Genomic DNA, 18,024 nt, shown 5'->3' on the forward strand with positions numbered 1-18,024 from the left:
TGTAATTGTTTCAATTTCATCTGCACACATGTGACATTCTTGAGTGTTTTATTTATTTCGATTTTTAAAAAGTCCCCCAATACCTGACGTTACATTATGCGTAAACCCGGGATGTGCCACAGCACTTTTACCTTAAAAACTTATTATACAAAATAAAGTTGGGACGGAAGTGACGTGAAAGCTGGAATACCCAAATTTTAAATTCCATCTGCTCCGTATGTTTACCAGCAAACAGGCCCACATGTGCCGGAAGCTGGCATTGAACCCAGGTCACCAATATGAAAAGGATGCTATCCGGACAAGAACATGAACTTTTTTATAATGTGCATGCCTATCGGCTATTTCTGATTTGCACTTAATAGAAAGCTCAAGGCATGCATCTATTGGTGTTACTCATCAAGCGGCGCGCTCAACTGTCTATACATCTCAACATTCTTTAAATGCCAAACATGTATTTTCAAAATATATTTATGATCTATGTGTAGAAAAGGTTGATTGAACATGTATTATATTTACAGGTAGGTATTACAGTCCAGACAAACCTAAGCCATATTTTCTGTACATAATGAAATATAATGGAAAGGTTCAACTAAAAAACCAAGGAACACTCAATTATTGAAAACTCGTTTATTTCAAACAATTACATTAGAAAATAGCACAAAACGGAACTATTGGCAAATAAATTAATGCATATAAGTAGAAACATGTTGTAAATACCATCACGCAATACAAAAATATAGCACTATATAGCACTGACACAAAGAAATTGTACAAAAGTATGACCAGCACATCAAAATAAAGAACACCAGAAATACAAAATGTTCGTCAAAAAGACGAAACTGACAATAAATCAAATCACTCCGCTCACATATTCAAATACATATGTGACGCCCATTGCCAATTGATCTTAGTAGCACTATAGCACGTTAAACATTCACTTTAATTAAATAAACACCAACTAAAATACTTGTAAACATACTGGACAAATTATTGTACAGATGATTCAATAAACTGTGAATATAATAATAATGGCTCATTCGAAATAACTCAAATAAAGTACCGTATTTAAGCCATAACAGTCTTGTCAAATCCTGCATCACTAAGGTGGAGTTAAAGACATTTCTCATGAAGATACGAAGTTAACTTTGTAATTTAGACAGCAACACAATCATTTACAATTGAACACTTGACAACTGCCAACCATAGGCACAAAATAACACAATTATACAAGACACACAAACACAATAATACACACATGAAAGACTGTGGTATAGAGGATACATAAACATGTAGTTAATAAATAGAACAATATTTGTACAATTAATTACAAATTCTTACAATGTCAACATTTAACAATGTGCAATTCATACTTATTACAAATTTATTAATTCATTAACATGCCTCTATCTGTAAACAGAACTATTTACAACAAGTTGTATACAGTGTATAAAGTAGGTACTTAAAATAATATCTAATATCCTCAAGATCTGTGCATATTTATAAACTGAGTCAGTATACATCTCTTCAAACAATTGCATAAACCCACAAAAGAACCAACACCACCTATTCATTCTTATCCTGAACTTACAGCAAAAAAGGGACATACTGCTGGGGAATTACCACAGGCAGACACATCAAGCTAATAATCTAGAAAAGAAAAAAAACTTAAATGACTTTTGGCAAGTATTCTTCCATAAGAAAGAGCAAAACAGCTGGAAAAGATCTGCTTAAAAAAAAAAAAAAAAAAAAATTAAATAAAGCCTGGCATAACCATCAATGGCACACAGCAAACACCCATGTTCTGCAGCAATAGGAAAGTCTGTCCATAGAATGCCATCCATGCATATCTCAATATTTTTGTTTTCATAAAAAGTGCAAGTAGAAAGCTTACAGCAGACAGACAGTCCTGTTTTGTTTTTAAGAGCACTTCCAAGATGGTAAGTCTTCAGTGAAAGTGCAAGCTTACATTACTTTTTTTAATTGTCACATGTTAAAAAACAAAAATTTCCAAGACATAAAATTTTGTGAAAACAATCATGCAGAATTACCATAAAGATTTCCAAGAAATTTGTGAGAACAATCATTCAGAATTACCATGTTTAGTAATGCATGTACCTAATAAGCAGTTTACAAGTAACAACCATCATTCCCAAGTCGTTCAGCAAGGCCAAACCAATGTCCAATCAAAAGGCACCCATGTTCCACTTATGTCATCACCCAATAAGTGACTTTCTTAAATTCAAGAAATATGTTCAAATGTCAATTGATGACATCAACCCACATATAGCACATCAAATAACATGAACAAATGATGATTTTAAAAAACACCTGACCATGGTTCAAAACAGAAGTACAAGCAAAAATACACCATCAAAACTCACACATCTACTGACATAATATCCAGTGATATCATAACACACCTAGTGAGGTCATCACACATCCGGTGACATCATCAAACAATAGTTTCGGAATTTTCCAAGGGATGTGATCACTCATCAACCTGTGACATCACTCAACCAGTTACATCATCAAACAATGGTTTCCAAGGGTTCTGGGGACTCTGTCTTCCCAAAGACTTCATCACTCTCTTCTGGCCACAGATCAACACACCGCAGTACAGACCTGTGCTTACTGATCCCATGGTAAACATGGTGGGCATACTTGTTCTTGGCACCCTGTAAGACACAATCATTTGATATCAATGAAAACCTTCTGGAATAAACTCTTGTGAAGTCAGGATTTTAAAGATCTATAATGTGTTGTATTTCACAATTATGTTGAATTGATTTAAAGGTTTATGATAGCAAATTTAGCAAACAGTATATTTTAAAATGCGTTAATTGTTAAAGCCACACACCTTGCCTCTGACTTTGAAATGAAATACATTTTTATCAATACATATAGATGCACTTTGAAAGTATGCAAAATTGTCATTTAATCTAAAGCCTAGTAAGCAAGCAATTTATTATTTATCAAACGGTACCGCTTTTAAAACCTAAAGTAGGATTTCTAGTGGTATATGTCCATTCATTTCGACAAATGCGATTATTTTTAAGTTTTAAAGTGCAAAAAAGACGGATTTCTACCTTGTTACTACCAGATATATTCTTATTGGCATAGATAAAATATGTTTCTTATTTATACTTGAATTTACTATGCCAAAGGTGTGTGGCTTTAATATTGCAGTGAATGTAAAATATTTTTATCAAGGAATGCATTTTAGAAAACAAGCTGTAGTAAATTATGTTATAAAAGTAAAAGTTTGGTAAGTAGTTGTTTTTTATAAAAATATAAATATTATGTTCAATCCTAGCCAACTGATATATATCTCTGATAGCTGCTATCCAATTTATGAAGACAGTGTGTAGTGGCATGGCCAAATTGAGGGAAATTAAATCAAAGAGTGTTCAAGTTCAAATGGAAACAAGGGACAAAATTGTCACAAAACCAGGTTTTCATTGTGAAAAAAAATCTGATAAAGGGAGACAACTCAAACTAAACTTTTGAAATGAACAAACAAAATTAACCCCCTTTGTAAGTTTGTTTTAAAATAAATCTATTTTTTAGTCGTGGCGACCTTGACATTGGAGATATTGACGTGATTCTTTCGTGCGACACACCGTCCCATGATGGTGAACAAATGTGCCAAATGATTTTAAAATCTCATAATGAATGACATAGTTATAGCCCAGACAAGCTCATTTATGGCTATTTTTTATCTTTGAACTCAAAGTGTGACCTTGACCTTGGAGATATTGACGTAATTTTTTCGCGCGACACACCGTCTAATGATGGTTAACAAATGTGCCAAATGATTTTAAAATCTCACAAATCTCACAATGAACGACAAAGTTATGGCCCGGACAAGCTTGTTCCACCCGCCCGCCAGCCGCCAGCCAGCCAGCCCGCCCGCATTCGCCAATCTAATAACCAGTTTTTTCCTTCGGAAAACCTGGTTAACAAATTCCTTTAAGGCCTTTTAAGCAATGTATTGGAAGACTGGTCAATTCTCCCACTTTTGAGCTTCAAACACGTTGTCATTCTAAACTGAGCATTTTTCATGCTTTTGGTAATGCTTCACATTAATTTTGCAACATATTGTTAAAAAATAAAAGAAATTAAAAGACTGTCAGAGAAACTGTCCTTCAGTAAAAAAATGTTATCATGCTAATCTGAAAAAATGATTCCCGTTTTTTCATTAAAATCGCTGATTCTAAGTGCCCCAACACCTGCAAATGTTTAAAGAAACCCCACCAACCTGGAACCTGGAGCGGGACTGCTTGTTCAGTGCGCGCTGCACCATAGAGATGCATGCCTCCATGTCCTTCACAGAGTACTTGGTGTAGTGCATGAAGTTCCTGTCCCACACCTCCTCACCGCTGACCCCCAGCACTTCTCGGGCCACGTATAGGCAGCTGGCCGCTAGCACCGACGGGAAGAAGTGGACGTACGAGATCTCTATCAGCAGCAGGTCCAGCAGGTATACTGCCATGCTCTTGATCTAAAATAAAACAACTCATTTTGTTAGCCTCGCTGTGGGAAAACAGGTTGGAAACTACTGGTATGTTGGAAAGCAATATTGATAATCGTATACACTATTGAACAACAAATAGATCTACATTAAGAGAAACACAATGCCCCTGCGCCACTTTGAAGCCATATATATGACCTGTGACCTTGAACGATGACCTTGACCTTTTACCACTCAAAAAGTGCAGCTCCACGAGATACACATGCATGCCAAATATCAAGTTGCTATCAGACGCGACATAAAAGTTATTAACCTTTTTTCGAAACCTAAACCCGAAACCTAAACCCAAAGTGTGACGGAAGAACAGACAGACAGACGGATGGACAGATGGACGGACGGTCCAATCACTATATGCCCTCCTTCGGGGGCATAAAGAGGGTTTTGAATGGTCATGCTGATTTAAAATAAAGTCATGGTTCTGGATAACATGCTATGCAAACTGACAATTTCTGAACCAGTCCTTTTCCTAATCAGTAAGCCTACGACCATTAGTTATAACACACTCACCAAATCGTTTTTGTCACAGGCATTCACCATGAGGAACCTGTCCAAGAACACGATGGGCCCGGGGAGATTGAGATTAAACTCAAGTTTCTTGAGAACGTAGCGCTCCATCTTGAGTACCTGATCTGGCTTGTAGGTGTCGTCCGTCAGTCTGCAAAGGTCTGTGATCTGCAGTCAAGGCAAAAAAGCAAATCTTTCCAGTGTGTGTACAGATTTTCTTGTTTTACGCTCATGGTTTGAAGTGTTTATAAACAAATAGAGTGAAGCTTTGGCTTTTTTTTTAGTGGGCAATATAAGTGACTTCTAAAGGGTTTACACACTTTTGCTTCAATTAGACCAATAGCGAACTGTTTTTTTTTTACTTTTCATTGCCCAGTTTTCAAACACAGCCAAGATATGGATTGGGCGTGAAGTGTAACATTTAAGGGTGTAAATATGGTAAACGATAAACTATTGACTCGTCACTAAGCACAACGTGAAATGTGACATTTAAGGGTGTAAATATGGTCAACGATAAACTATTGACGCGACACTAAGCACAAAAGAAGTTCACAATTAACACAATAAGCTCTGCTGAGCTAAACGAGATGACCCTATAGATCATTGAACACTTTTTTGAGGAACTGAACCTAAATGGCATGCAAAATACTCAAGAACCATGGGTCAGGACTATTTTTTACAACAAAGGAACACTTTAAACCAATCTATGTAAGTCTATATAAAAACACCACCTGAAGGATGTTAGCCATTTTGGACCCATGAGGTAGAGATTAGAAACTAATTTTCTTATTAAGTCTATATTAAAAATGTAAAACCTGGAACTTGGCTTTTTGTTGACAGAACAGAACCGAGAGTTTATTAAGTCTTATAACATAAGTACATCGTCTTTAATGCATATAATTATATATAAAGTAATGTCACGTGTCAGTATTCTATAGTTGGTTACTAAATCAATATAACAATGTATATGTAAGTAGATTAAATGAAACAGAATTCAATGAAATATCAGAACAAAATAAGAACAGAGATCAATAACTATTTTGAACAGAAGAAACATAATTATTTAAAGGCAGTATAGACAAACTAGTAGTGTTAATTTACTTTGGTTATATATAATCATAATTCAAATACTATCTGAGTGACTGCAACGTGATACATAAACTTCATTAAGTGGAATTACATCAAACCATTATTTTTCAAGTAGTGGTATCTAAAATAGTTTAGTTGACACCAGGACCATAGTTTAAACAAACTTTGTATAGTTCAAAACTATCTGATGTTACATATGCCATATTTAAGCTATTGGCTTTGTTGCATAGAAGAACAAAGTTATTTTGATATATGTCCATATTAGCAATGGCCCCCTGAGAGCAAGTTCAGCTTTCACCCAAGAAACATAATGTTGAACAATATTCATAGAGGACCACCCCAAGAAACATTTCTAACAAATTTTGTAGAAATTCTACTCAGAGGTTCTGAAAATGTTGTATGATAAAACAAGAAATGTGTTTGTCAGAAACACTATGCACCCTACTGCGCCGCTTTGATTTATTTCATTTTTTTAAACATTTGGCAGGTACAGATAATTTTAACAAGGTAATTAATATTTTTGTTATTTTTTTGTAAATTACTTCCCTTGTAAAAAATATCTTTACCTGCCAAATGATAAATAGAAATTATCTCCCTTTAAAGCTTATTATTTCTCTTGGATTTGTTTTTTTTTTACCTTTTACCTTTTTTTTTTACCACTCAAAAAGTGCAGCTCCATGAGATACACATGCATGTCAAATATCAAGTTGCTATCTTTAATATTGCAAAAGTTATGGCCAATGTTAAAGTTTTTTGACAGTCTCAGACAGACTGACTGACTTACAGTTCAACTGCTATATGCCACCCTACCGGGGGCGTAAAAAGTTCATGTCATATGTGTCCTCACATGACTTCTTATGAATTTATGTTTTTGTCATCGAAACATTAGGTATGTTGATAATTGAAGACACAGTTTCCTTTCCCAACATTAAAATAATACTGTTACATCCGCGTCAACTGAAAATTGGTCTTATGGAATATGCGCACAGCCTAGCTCATGCCCAGCACGCAACGCTTCCTGGTATATCCTTAGTATCCTCAGTATGCATATACAGACAAGACTGCATAGATGCACATGCTTGGCTTGAACAATTAGAACAATTTCCACGTGCCAATCTCATTGCATCAAACCACGATACATTTAGATTGGAAATTGAAGTCACACTGTGTTATTTATAGCAAACCGGCAAATGTCATTTGCCTATTCTGGCTTGCAGGAAAGATTTTTAGACAGACATAACCCGAATGTAACACATGTTGCTAGATAATTAAATGAATTCCCATCTATCATGGACACAATTCTTTCGATTGTTCTGTCTCACAATTAAACAAGTGGCATTTACAGATAGGTTTTAATTCATTTCTTTCCACTAAATTTGTGGGGGTTTTATATCTTGAAAGCAATACTGTGTTGTCAACAAAAGGTGTTTATTGATAGAACATCATGTCTTCTAACAATTTACCAACCTAGCACTGACCCTGAAAGTCTTGGGGAATTGGGTATGAAACTTATTGGTAATGCATAATTGTAACTGGGCTAAAATGTGTATCTACGTTTTGTATGAGCGGGGAGAGCAGTCAGCATTTTCCTACACTGACCAGACTGTGTTACATTCTTTAATACAAAGGCACGGTGATGTTGCTAATGTTCTTGGGGATTATGCTCAAATCGGCAAAAGTAATTAAACAAGTGTATTCAGTCTGCTGGCATTATGTAAAGGTAATCTAAGGTAAAAAGCTGGTTTAAAAGCTATGTCGAAACAAGGGACAAAATTGTCACAAAACCAGGTTTTCATTGTGAAAAAAAAATCTGATAAAGGGAGAAAACTCAAACTGAACTTTTGACATGAACAAACAAAATAAACCCCCTTTGTAAGTTTTTTTTTTTTTAAAATCTATTTTTAGTCGTGGTGACCTTGACATTGGAGATATTGACGTGATTCTTTCGTGAGACACACAGTCCCATGATGGTGAACAAATGTGCCAAATGATTTTAAAATCTCACAATGAATGACATAGTTATGGCCAGGACAAGCTCATTTATGGCCATTTTTGACCTTTGAACTCAAAGTGTGACCTTGACCTTGGAGATATCGACGTAATTATTTCGCGCGACACACCGTCCAATGATGGTGAACAAATGTGCCAAATGATTTTAAAATCTGACAATGAACGACATAGTTATGGCCCGGACAAGCTTGTTCCGCCCGCCCGCCAGCCCGCCAGCCAGCCCGCCAGCCAGCCCGCCAGCCAGCCGCCAGCCAGCCCGCCAGCCAGCCAGCCAGCCAGCCAGCCAGCCAGCCCGCCCGCATTCGCCAATCTAATAACCAGTTTTTTCCTTCGGAAAACCTGGTTAAAAATAGCATCAACCCTTGTGAAATATTAATCGACTGTTGCATCCTGTGTAACTAACATCATCTCACATTATGGCCACTTTTATACTAAGGTATCACTGTTAAAGAATATACAACAAAATTACAAATAATGTCTTTAGCTTTGCAATCATTGTTTACAAGTCAGATTGTTTCAGTTTCTCACTTTAAATTATGACAAATTTCTGAAAGTTTAATAACTCAATATTTATACCCCTGACAGCACAGTACATTTACCTCTGGTGGGAACCTCTCATGGAACTTGGCGGCTAGCAGCAGACAGGTGATGCCCAGCAGCTGTAGAACGTTGAGCTGGATCTTGGTGTGGGCCAGGAACTTGTCTATCAGGTTGGCACACAGGTGCAGCGTATACTGAGACAGCTCTTGGTGGACCTGCAAGGTGACCGATATGGGATGTAAACTGAGGCAGAGTCAGAATTTTGTATGAAAGCCAATTGCGGCTTTTTTTTTTACTCTAGTGCAGCTTACAGTGTACCTTTGGCTTGCAATAATACAAACAGCAAAGTAAGTTGTTAGAAGAAGCATAAGCCTGATGAATTATTTGGTTTATTTTAAATAGACAGGACTTCGGAGACATTGACCAACATTATGGAACTGTGAAGATAAGTTGCTTTATTTGTCCTCAATTGTCAATGCTGACTGAATGCAAGAGCTAAGTATCTGTTCAAATAAATGCAAACAATATCTTTGGTCAAAGAATGGAAAAAGACTCTGAATGACAAAATTAAACTGCAATCTTAGTAAATAAAGCGTTCTGTATTCTGTTCTAATGCAAACAATACATTTTTAATCACAAAACCGACCAGGGCTATAATGGACAAAATCAATCAGCAAAGTAATAAATCAGGCGTTGTGTTCTAACCTGGACCTGGATAAGCCAGTCCATGAGGACACTTCTCATCTGGGGGGACACTTCACTCTTCTTGTCTGACAGGAAGTTGGTGGGGAAGGAGAACCGTCTCTCTACAGCCTAAATTTTGTATAGGGCAAGTTTAGGATCTTTTGAAGTTGACAAGACCATTGTGCATTTATAATGGAGTGAAGTGGGTAAAGATGTAAAGAACATATCAGGAGAGTGCAAGAGTGTGCAGTCATGGCATCAATATACAAATATGCACAAACAAAAATGTTCAAGTTATGAAGATTATAAATAATTATAAATAATTCAGGCTTGAATTCATTGATTTAGTCGAAATTAGTCTGGTTAATTTGTCCTAAACAATACTCTTAATAATAAGACGATGGATTGTTATTAATGAGTAACTTAACACAATTTAGCTCTTAGTTGGAAACTTGACTAAGACTTCCTAATCACTTTGTCAGCTATGTTTTCAAGGAAAAATATTTACTCGGAATGAGTGTATCATTTGGCATGAAAAAAGTCGCGCAGCACATCTTCACTTTACTTTAACTTAAAAGTTGATTACAAATTAAAAGTTTCAAATCAATCACTTGAGATTTAATAGGTTGCTGACCTAAAAACCTATGCTGACTGATTCACCGATCGACCGAACAAAACACAAACATAAAATACGATATAACCTCTCTAAAACTGTGTTTATCTTATGTTTTAATACAACAAATTGTTAAGCACTAACCCATTTATGCCTAGTGTCTAGAAAAAAGGCCTTGGCAAACAGCGTAGACCCAGATGAGACACCGCATGATGCGGGGTCTCATCTGGGTCTGCGCTGTTTTCTTTAAAGAATTTCTGTAAGAAATATTCCAAATATAGAAATAAATATACTAGACATCCCTAATTTTTTAAATAAATTGATCCATTTAGAAGGATGGGAGAGTCCACTAGGCATAAATAGGTTAAGCATTAAATTTACGCCTTACTGTGACTATATATTACTCCCACCTGCAGGTAGTCTATGATGTCCTGTGCATACTCTGAGCAGTTCAGCGGGTCACACATGGCATCAATGTCCACGATACAGCTTGGCTTCTTCTGCTTGTTGCGTATCATCACCATTGGTGAGTCCACATCCATTGGAGACAAGACTGAATCATATGAGTCGTGTTCTGAGAAAACTGGGCCTAATTCATGTGCATAAAGTGTCGTTCCAGATTAGCCTTTGCAGTCCGCACAGGCTAATCAGGGACGACACTTTCCGCTTTAATGATATTTTTCGTTTCAAGGAAGTCCCTTTTTACTAAAAATCGTGTTTAAGCGGAAAGTATCGTCCCTGATTAGTCTGTGCGGACTGCACAGGCTAATCTGGGACGACACTTTACACACATGCTTTATGCCCAGTTTTCTCAGAATACGACTCATATACATAATTGCTCCTCTCATTAGCTTTTTATAGAGATAACAAATCACAACATTTGATAAAATTTCAGAACATTATTCAATGTTTGAAATTAAAAAAATATGTTTAACTGAGCATTTATGAAAACAAGACATATCTTAAGTAACCATTTATAAATTGTAAATAAAACTTTTTTCTTATTTTAATACCGTATTAGCAGTCCATGATGACCCGAAATATCAACAACTACAGACACCGACTCATCTTTCAAGTCTTTAGAAACTTCAACAAGTTGATCTAACTTATAATCGAAGCACAACGACTCCCATTCAAAAGTTTGCAGTTTAAAGCCCTTAAAAGACCCTAAACTACAGAGTTACTCTTATACGGTAAATTGTAGTTCAATTAATTAATGGTTTAGCATACTAGAGTATATGCTTCAACAGCAGCAACTGAAACTAGTATATTTCTAATATGACTAATTCAAGAAAGCCAAGCTCTGGGACAACAGGGCTAAATTTATGTGCAGTATGAAAAGGGTAATCATGGACAACACTTAACACTTTTATCGTATTATTTTTTTAAAGGACGAATATTTTTAACAAAAGATCAAATGAAGGCAGAAAGATTCATCCCTGATTAGCCTGTGCAGACTGCACAGGCTATTCTGGGACAACACATTTCACTCATGCAATAAACCCAGTTTTCCCAGAGCGAGGCACAAGTAGATCCCAGTGCTGGAGCACTTACGTACCATGGTCAGTAGGGACTGCTTGGTCTGGAGGGGCCACTGAGAAAGGCTTCCTCTCACTGGTAGAAGTACGGCGACCTGGTACAGCAGAAACATACCATAAAAACTCAGTCATAGGTCTACCCGCTCATTGGTAGTAGCCAAGATTTACCCCATTAACTGCTCAGATACGCTTTTTAACCCATTAGTAGTTGTTAAAACATTAAATTATGTAAAAGATCACTCTTAAAAGATTTAAATTTCATTTTAATAAGTACTTTATTTCCATACTGCTGAACAGCATACAGCATAAATTGAACAGACTGCAATAACTCACCGCCTGTTCTGGTTTTATGCCAGTATCGTATAGCCATGTTCACATCCTCTTAAGTGTGAGTTAAATTGACTTGTGTTAGGTAATTTATTTTTCAAAATATGTGAACTTAAAGTATCACTGAAAAAAATATTTCATTAAAAACAAGAGATGTGTTTGTCAGAAACACAATCCCCCCTACTGTGCCACTTTGATTAATTAATTTTTGTTTTTAATTATATACCTTTAAACAATATTACTTCCCTTGTAAAAATGATCTGTACCCAGGTTTTTTGTCCCTTCTTTGTGACCCGCCCAAAAACAGCCCTTTCCCCTCTGACTTTTTTCCCCTCAGCAGGTGAATTTTCCCCTAGATTTCATCCCCCCCCCCCCAATTTTTTTTTTTTAACGTTTAAATATTAAAGTTAACCTGATCCAGTGTAGAAAATAGAAAAATATTGCATAATTAAATAATCTGTTGCCCTGAATTTGTTTCAAAAACAGTAAAATATGTTAAATTGATTATTTAAGACTTTCCTTATTTTCCCCCAAAACCGGCATTTCATGCGATTTTTTCCCCAAAATCCGGCGTTTGGCGCGATTTTTTTCCCCTCCAAAAAGGCCAGGCCCTTTGCCCAAAATCAGATAAAAAACCCTGGTACCTGCCGAATGAAAAATAGAAATTATCTCCCTTTAAGGCTTGTTACTTCCATTGGATTAGTTTTTTTGACCTTAGACCTTGAAGGATGACCCTGATCTTGACCTTTCACCACTCAAAATGTGCAGCTCCATGAGATACACATGCATGCCAAATATCAAGTTGCTATCTTTAATATTGCAAAAGTTATGGCCAATATTAAAAGTTTTCGGACAGACGGACGGACGGACTGACAGACAGTTTGAATGCTATATGCCACCCCACTGGGGGCATAAAAAACAAGAGCTGTCAGAGGACAGCGCGCTCGACTATTTGAGTGCTTGACATTATAACGTAAGCCATCATGGAGAAATTGTTCATATTCAATAATTTATGAGACGATCTTTCAAAAATAAAAAAATAAAAAAATAAAAAATTTGGGGGGGGGGGGTTGAGAGGGGGTATAATGTGGGGTGTGGTCATTTATTAGACGATGTTTAAAAAAAATAATTGGGGGGGGGAGTGTAGGGGGGGTGGGGAGTGAGAGGAGGGTAAAATGTGGGGTGGGGTAATTTAGTAGATGATGTGTAAACAAGACTATTGTCAAGCAATATAAGTCCCCTACCTGCTCCACCATTGTCAGAAATTAAAGATTTTTGTTATTTATTTGTTGCCATAGCAACCAAAATTTTTTATTTAGGAACAAAATGAAATGACGTGCATAATGTCCATATTGCCATCTTTTCATATTTCAAGTTTCATAGAAATTTATTTAGAACTTTAAAAGTTATTGCAGGTTCCAGAAAACCACCATTTTCAGCAGTATTTCTAGTCTATTTGTAGCCATAGCAACCAGAATTTTTGACGTCAGAACAAAATGAAATGAAGTGCATAATGTCCATATTGCCATCTATCCATGTTTCAAGTTACATGAAAAAATATTATGAACTTTAAAAGTTATCGCAGGATCCAGAAAACCATCATTTCCAGCAGTATGTCTAGTCTATTTGTTGCCAGAACAACCATAATTTTTATGTCGGAACGAAATGAAATGACGTGCATAATGTCTATATTGCCATCTATCGATGTTCCAAGTTTCATGTAAAAATATTAAGAACTTTTAAAGTTATCGCAGGATCCAGAAAAGTGTGACAGACGGACAGACGGACGGACACAAAACTATAAGTCCCCTCCTGTGAAACCAGTTGGGGGGGGGGGGGGGGTTGGGGGGGAAGGGATTCTGGGAAGGGGCGTGGGGTATTGTTTGGGTGGAATCCATTGTGGTATTCAGGTAAGTGTTGTTTTGTCAAAGTAATAATGAAATGTGATCATAAATAAAGAACTTATGGCAATTTAAGCAAAATTTTCAATTATCTAAGTGTAAAAGGGGCCATAATTTTGTAAAAATGCTTGACACAGTGGTCTGCTCTTGTTAATAGGTTTGTGTGATGTTGGTAAACAAGTATGCAAAATATGAAAGCAATATGTCAAGGGACAATGAAAATAAATGGGGTAATACGAAAACTTTTACATTTGCTGCATATTCTAAGTGGAAAAGGGACATAATTATGACAAAATGCTTGATAGAGTTGTCTGTTCTTGTTTATAGGTTGAGGTCATATTGGTAAACAAGTATGCAAAATATGAAAGCAATATGTCAAGGGACAATGAAAATAATTGGGGTAGTACGAAAACTTTAACATTTGCACGCCAACGGCACGAAACGGCACAGCACGGCACGGAACGCCGGGGCAAGTAGGATAGCTCACTATATATATTTCATATATAATAGTCGAGCTAAAAATGATCTTAACAAACCAATAGTTGTTTGCTTTCTCAGGTAATATAACCCTATTACTATCAATCCTATAAAGTAATAATGTATGGTTATATTAAAGGTAATGTTCTAGGTTAAAATAAACAGACCCCCCCCCCCCAAAGCTTTGAAGAGACCTCAGTATGTGTGCCTAAGTTAAGACATATTCTACCACATGTTCTGTAGAATATCTTACTGAGAGTTATGTCCCAGTTTGTACAAACTTTCCATTATGGGTCTGCGCTGTTTGCTTAAAGGAATTTTGTAAGAAATATTCTAAATATAGAAATAGGTATACCAGACATCCCTAATTTTAGAAATAAATTGATCCAATTTAGAAGGATCGGAGAGTCCACTAGGCATAAATGGGTTAAAGATGTAAGCCTCTATCTGGCAAACCTGGGCTTCATGCAAGTGCTTGCTAGGGTTGTTCCAGAGAAGCCTGTGAAGTCCTAACAAGCTATTCAGGGATGAAATTTTCCACCTTAACTGGATTTTCACAAATATGTGAATTCCTTTAAACGAAAAATACCTGTATGGACAGCAGGGATCTGGGACGATACTTAACGCACATGCATTAAGCCCAGTTTTCCCAGAACACGACTCGTATTACTCTTGCAAGGTATACCATACCACCGGGCTTGAAGAAAACCTTGCTGTGTGTTCTGACCAGCGGGACTTTCTTGACCTCTTTGGGCTTGCCACTGACTGAGTTCAGCCTGATCTTGCTGATGTAGCCACCACCATGGTTACTGGACAGGTTTGTGTTGTCTGATAAGCCTTCCGACTGGTGTCAATAAATTCAATAACCAATGCAGGTACCACTGTGTATTTCTTATTTTGAATGCAATAAAATACAGTTGAATTTTTCGCATCGGGGTTCTACAGTTTTAAACTTGGGCATTTATTGTGTCCTACTATAGACTGATGTCATTATCAGGTGGGATTTTTCTAGTATTGGAAATAAAAATTCTGTTTTTATAGAAAAGATGTAACCAGGTTGATTTGGTGGAACATAAAATTTGCAGTGACTGTTATTGCATTGATTTTTGCACTTGCAATTTGTAAATTTGAAGATTTTCTTTTAATTAACAGAGATATTATGTTGTTTAAGCAACAACAAACTTGCAATCAAGACAAAACAATTATAACAACAATTATTTTTTTTCTTTTAACAATCAATGTACTTACTTTGGCATATTTGAAGTTTGCCATGCTTGTAGTGGTGAGCTCAGATGTTTTCCGTGCCACCATTTTCTCATCATTTGCCTTTTTACTTGCATTTTGTCGCAGAATATTATTCCGGCTAGCTACTATGTGCGCCATTGGTAAAAACTTTGTTCCCTTCTGTACACTGTAGAATTTCTAATGAAAATTAAGAGCAGGTTATTTCAGTATGCATATATTTTTAGGACAACACTAAAGATTTGTTTGCAATTGTAGATCTCGTAATAATATAAATTACTGTTTATAGTTAATTACCGGTACACACTATTGATGTGGGCAGTAAAGGCCTGGTTAAAATGAAAGATATTTAGATATTAGCAAGGTTTAGGAAGCCCAGCAGGTATTGCTAGTATTTCTGTTAATTCTTTGTCTACAGTATTTCAATGGAACAGAAGAAAATGGGCAATAAATTTACAGTGTATGATGTAATGTTGTTTACTGTTTTCATTGGAATGGGCAACAATGGAGCAATTGAAAGCATCAGAACACATTATCTTTGGCTCCTTGAAAAAAAGTGCATATTTTAATTATTATTTGGAAATACAATTATTTTCACTTAATACAGAAAATTTCTACATACTAATAATGAATGTGCCCAATAATTAAATTACATGTTTGCATCATGTTTTGCAGTTATATCAAGGTCAACCCAGTATCACTCTCTATAGTAAAACATTTTATTTCCTAATATGCATCATTTTTTCCTTATTATATTTGAATGTTATATTCATAACATTGATATAAGCACTAAACATTACTATTACACTAGCGGAATAAAACACATGTGGACTATTCACACAAATTCAATTTGCAACTTTAATTATCAGTATATTTAGCATAAGTTTATTCTAAAAGTCAAAGACATTCTCAATAAATTCACGTCAAATATTGTTTTAGTGTACATGCAGAGGCCATTGTTTTAAGCACTGCAATTTATTTTTATCAATATACAAGCTTTTATTTTCAGGTAAATTAATGATTCATGAATTGTGTTGACGTACCTTCCTCGGTGAGGCTTTGTTTACAACCTGTCACATCTATGTTTTGTCTTAAAATGACAAACCTCCCGCCTTTCTGTGCACGAGAAATGATTGGTCCTGGAATGGACTCGCCCGATTCACTCCAGTGAAATCATCCACACTGCTGTACAGTACCACGATATGTAATTTTACACAATATTAATGGCCTCACAACTTCCTTACAAAGTCCCATAGCTACCGTAATGATTACCAAGGAACGATTTAATGTATATTCGTACAGCAAACATACGCTGCAATTCATGTAACAATCGAAAATCAAATCCGCATTTATCAAAATAGTCAAAAAAATGTTTGAGAGGTCTGTTGCACACCGGCATAAAACATCGAGATTTAGATCTGTCAACAGTATTAAAGTTTGCGCAAATGTCAGACAATCTAACTATCACTTCATAGTTTTCAAAATAAGGTCTGAAAATACCGATACTTCCGGTGTCTTACATATAACCATGTTTTTGTATACGCTTGTGTTTTGTACCAGAATTTAGGGCTAATTGAAACATATCAGACTTTCAGCAACAAAGAACCCCAAGAAAACACATTCTTACAGATGAATGTCGGCCCCACATATTTTGGTCGGCTATTTGTGTACCGCGACAGCAGTGTTTTTTGTAGTTTCTTTCACTTAATGGTTGCATAGCGCAGTTCTTCGTGTGTCTAATTGGATTTTTTCGTAAAACGAAATCGAATATGGATAAACCTCTAATTGTTAAAGGGGCCTTTTCACAGTTTTCGGCATATTTTGAAGTTTGTTATTAAATGCTTTATATTGATAAATGTAAACATTGGATCTTAAAAGCTCCAGTAAAAAATCAAGAATAAAATTAAAACAAGGAAGAAAAGTAGCCCGTACCAGGGCTCGAACCAGTGACCCCCGGAGTCTTGGTAAGCCCTCTCGGCTATTCCGCCGAGTATACACAATAAGTATTTTGTACCTTATATAAGCAATCTTTGTAGTTTCGTAAATTTAAACGACAACAACAGACCTCTCCAAATTATTCAAACGTTTCGCGTTGCAACGCTTTATAATTTTTAGGTTGTACGCTTTATAATTTTTAAGGTTTTCAAATCGTCAAAAGATACATATAATGGCTATATTGGACTATGGTAAATGTTCAGTAATACTGTTTCCTCACAAATATCATTACTAAAACGAAAATTTGCGAATCTGAAACAACTTTTTTCAATTTTGTCAATTTACCAAACCGTGAAAAGATCCCTTTAAAATATTTTTGCATTAACCAATAATTTCAGGATTACTTATGACTGCTAGAATTGGTCATGTTTTATAAATCCGAAAAACGTGGCATTGTAATGGTATGACTACCTCACTACAAAGTGGTATGGTGCAGTACCCTGTACACATCCGCTCTAACCAGCTTTTTGAGAGGTATAAGGGTCAGAGAACTGCTCAGTCAACTGCCCGCAGATTATATGACCAGCAAATATCTTAGTAGCCTTCTGACCCTTGTACCGTAACACAATTCTC

At 36.0% G+C, this 18,024-nt stretch overlaps 1 protein-coding gene across 1 annotated transcript; it reads right to left on the reverse strand.

The window, feature by feature from the left end:
* Nucleotides 1-612: 612 nt before the first annotated feature.
* Nucleotides 613-16,612, reverse strand: LOC127831038 (G2/mitotic-specific cyclin-B2-like). Its single transcript, XM_052356018.1, has 10 exons — nt 16,500-16,612; nt 15,463-15,636; nt 14,905-15,058; nt 11,530-11,604; nt 10,382-10,524; nt 9,380-9,487; nt 8,734-8,889; nt 5,039-5,203; nt 4,259-4,501; nt 613-2,675 (listed from the first exon to the last, which is right to left on the reverse strand). The coding sequence occupies exons 2-10, from the start codon at nt 15,595-15,597 to the stop codon at nt 2,529-2,531; spliced, it is 1,326 nt and encodes a 441-aa protein (XP_052211978.1). The 5' UTR covers nt 15,598-15,636; nt 16,500-16,612; the 3' UTR covers nt 613-2,528.
* Between the last annotated feature and the right edge of the window lie 1,412 nt (nt 16,613-18,024).

The sequence above is a fragment of the Dreissena polymorpha genome, chromosome 5, assembly GCF_020536995.1.
Source record: "Dreissena polymorpha isolate Duluth1 chromosome 5, UMN_Dpol_1.0, whole genome shotgun sequence".
NCBI lineage: Eukaryota > Metazoa > Mollusca > Bivalvia > Myida > Dreissenidae > Dreissena > Dreissena polymorpha.

Excerpts from the sequence above, each read along its gene's own strand:
- LOC127831038 (XM_052356018.1), bottom strand. The coding sequence starts at position 15,597 with ATGGCGCACATAGTAGCTAGCCGGAATAATATTCTGCGACAAAATGCA. Across the intron at positions 8,890-9,379 it reads ACTGGCTTATCCAGGTCCAG|GTCCACCAAGAGCTGTCTCA; the intron begins GTTAGAACACAA and ends GTCACCTTGCAG. Across the intron at positions 5,204-8,733 it reads ATGAGAGGTTCCCACCAGAG|ATCACAGACCTTTGCAGACT; the intron begins GTAAATGTACTG and ends CCTTGACTGCAG.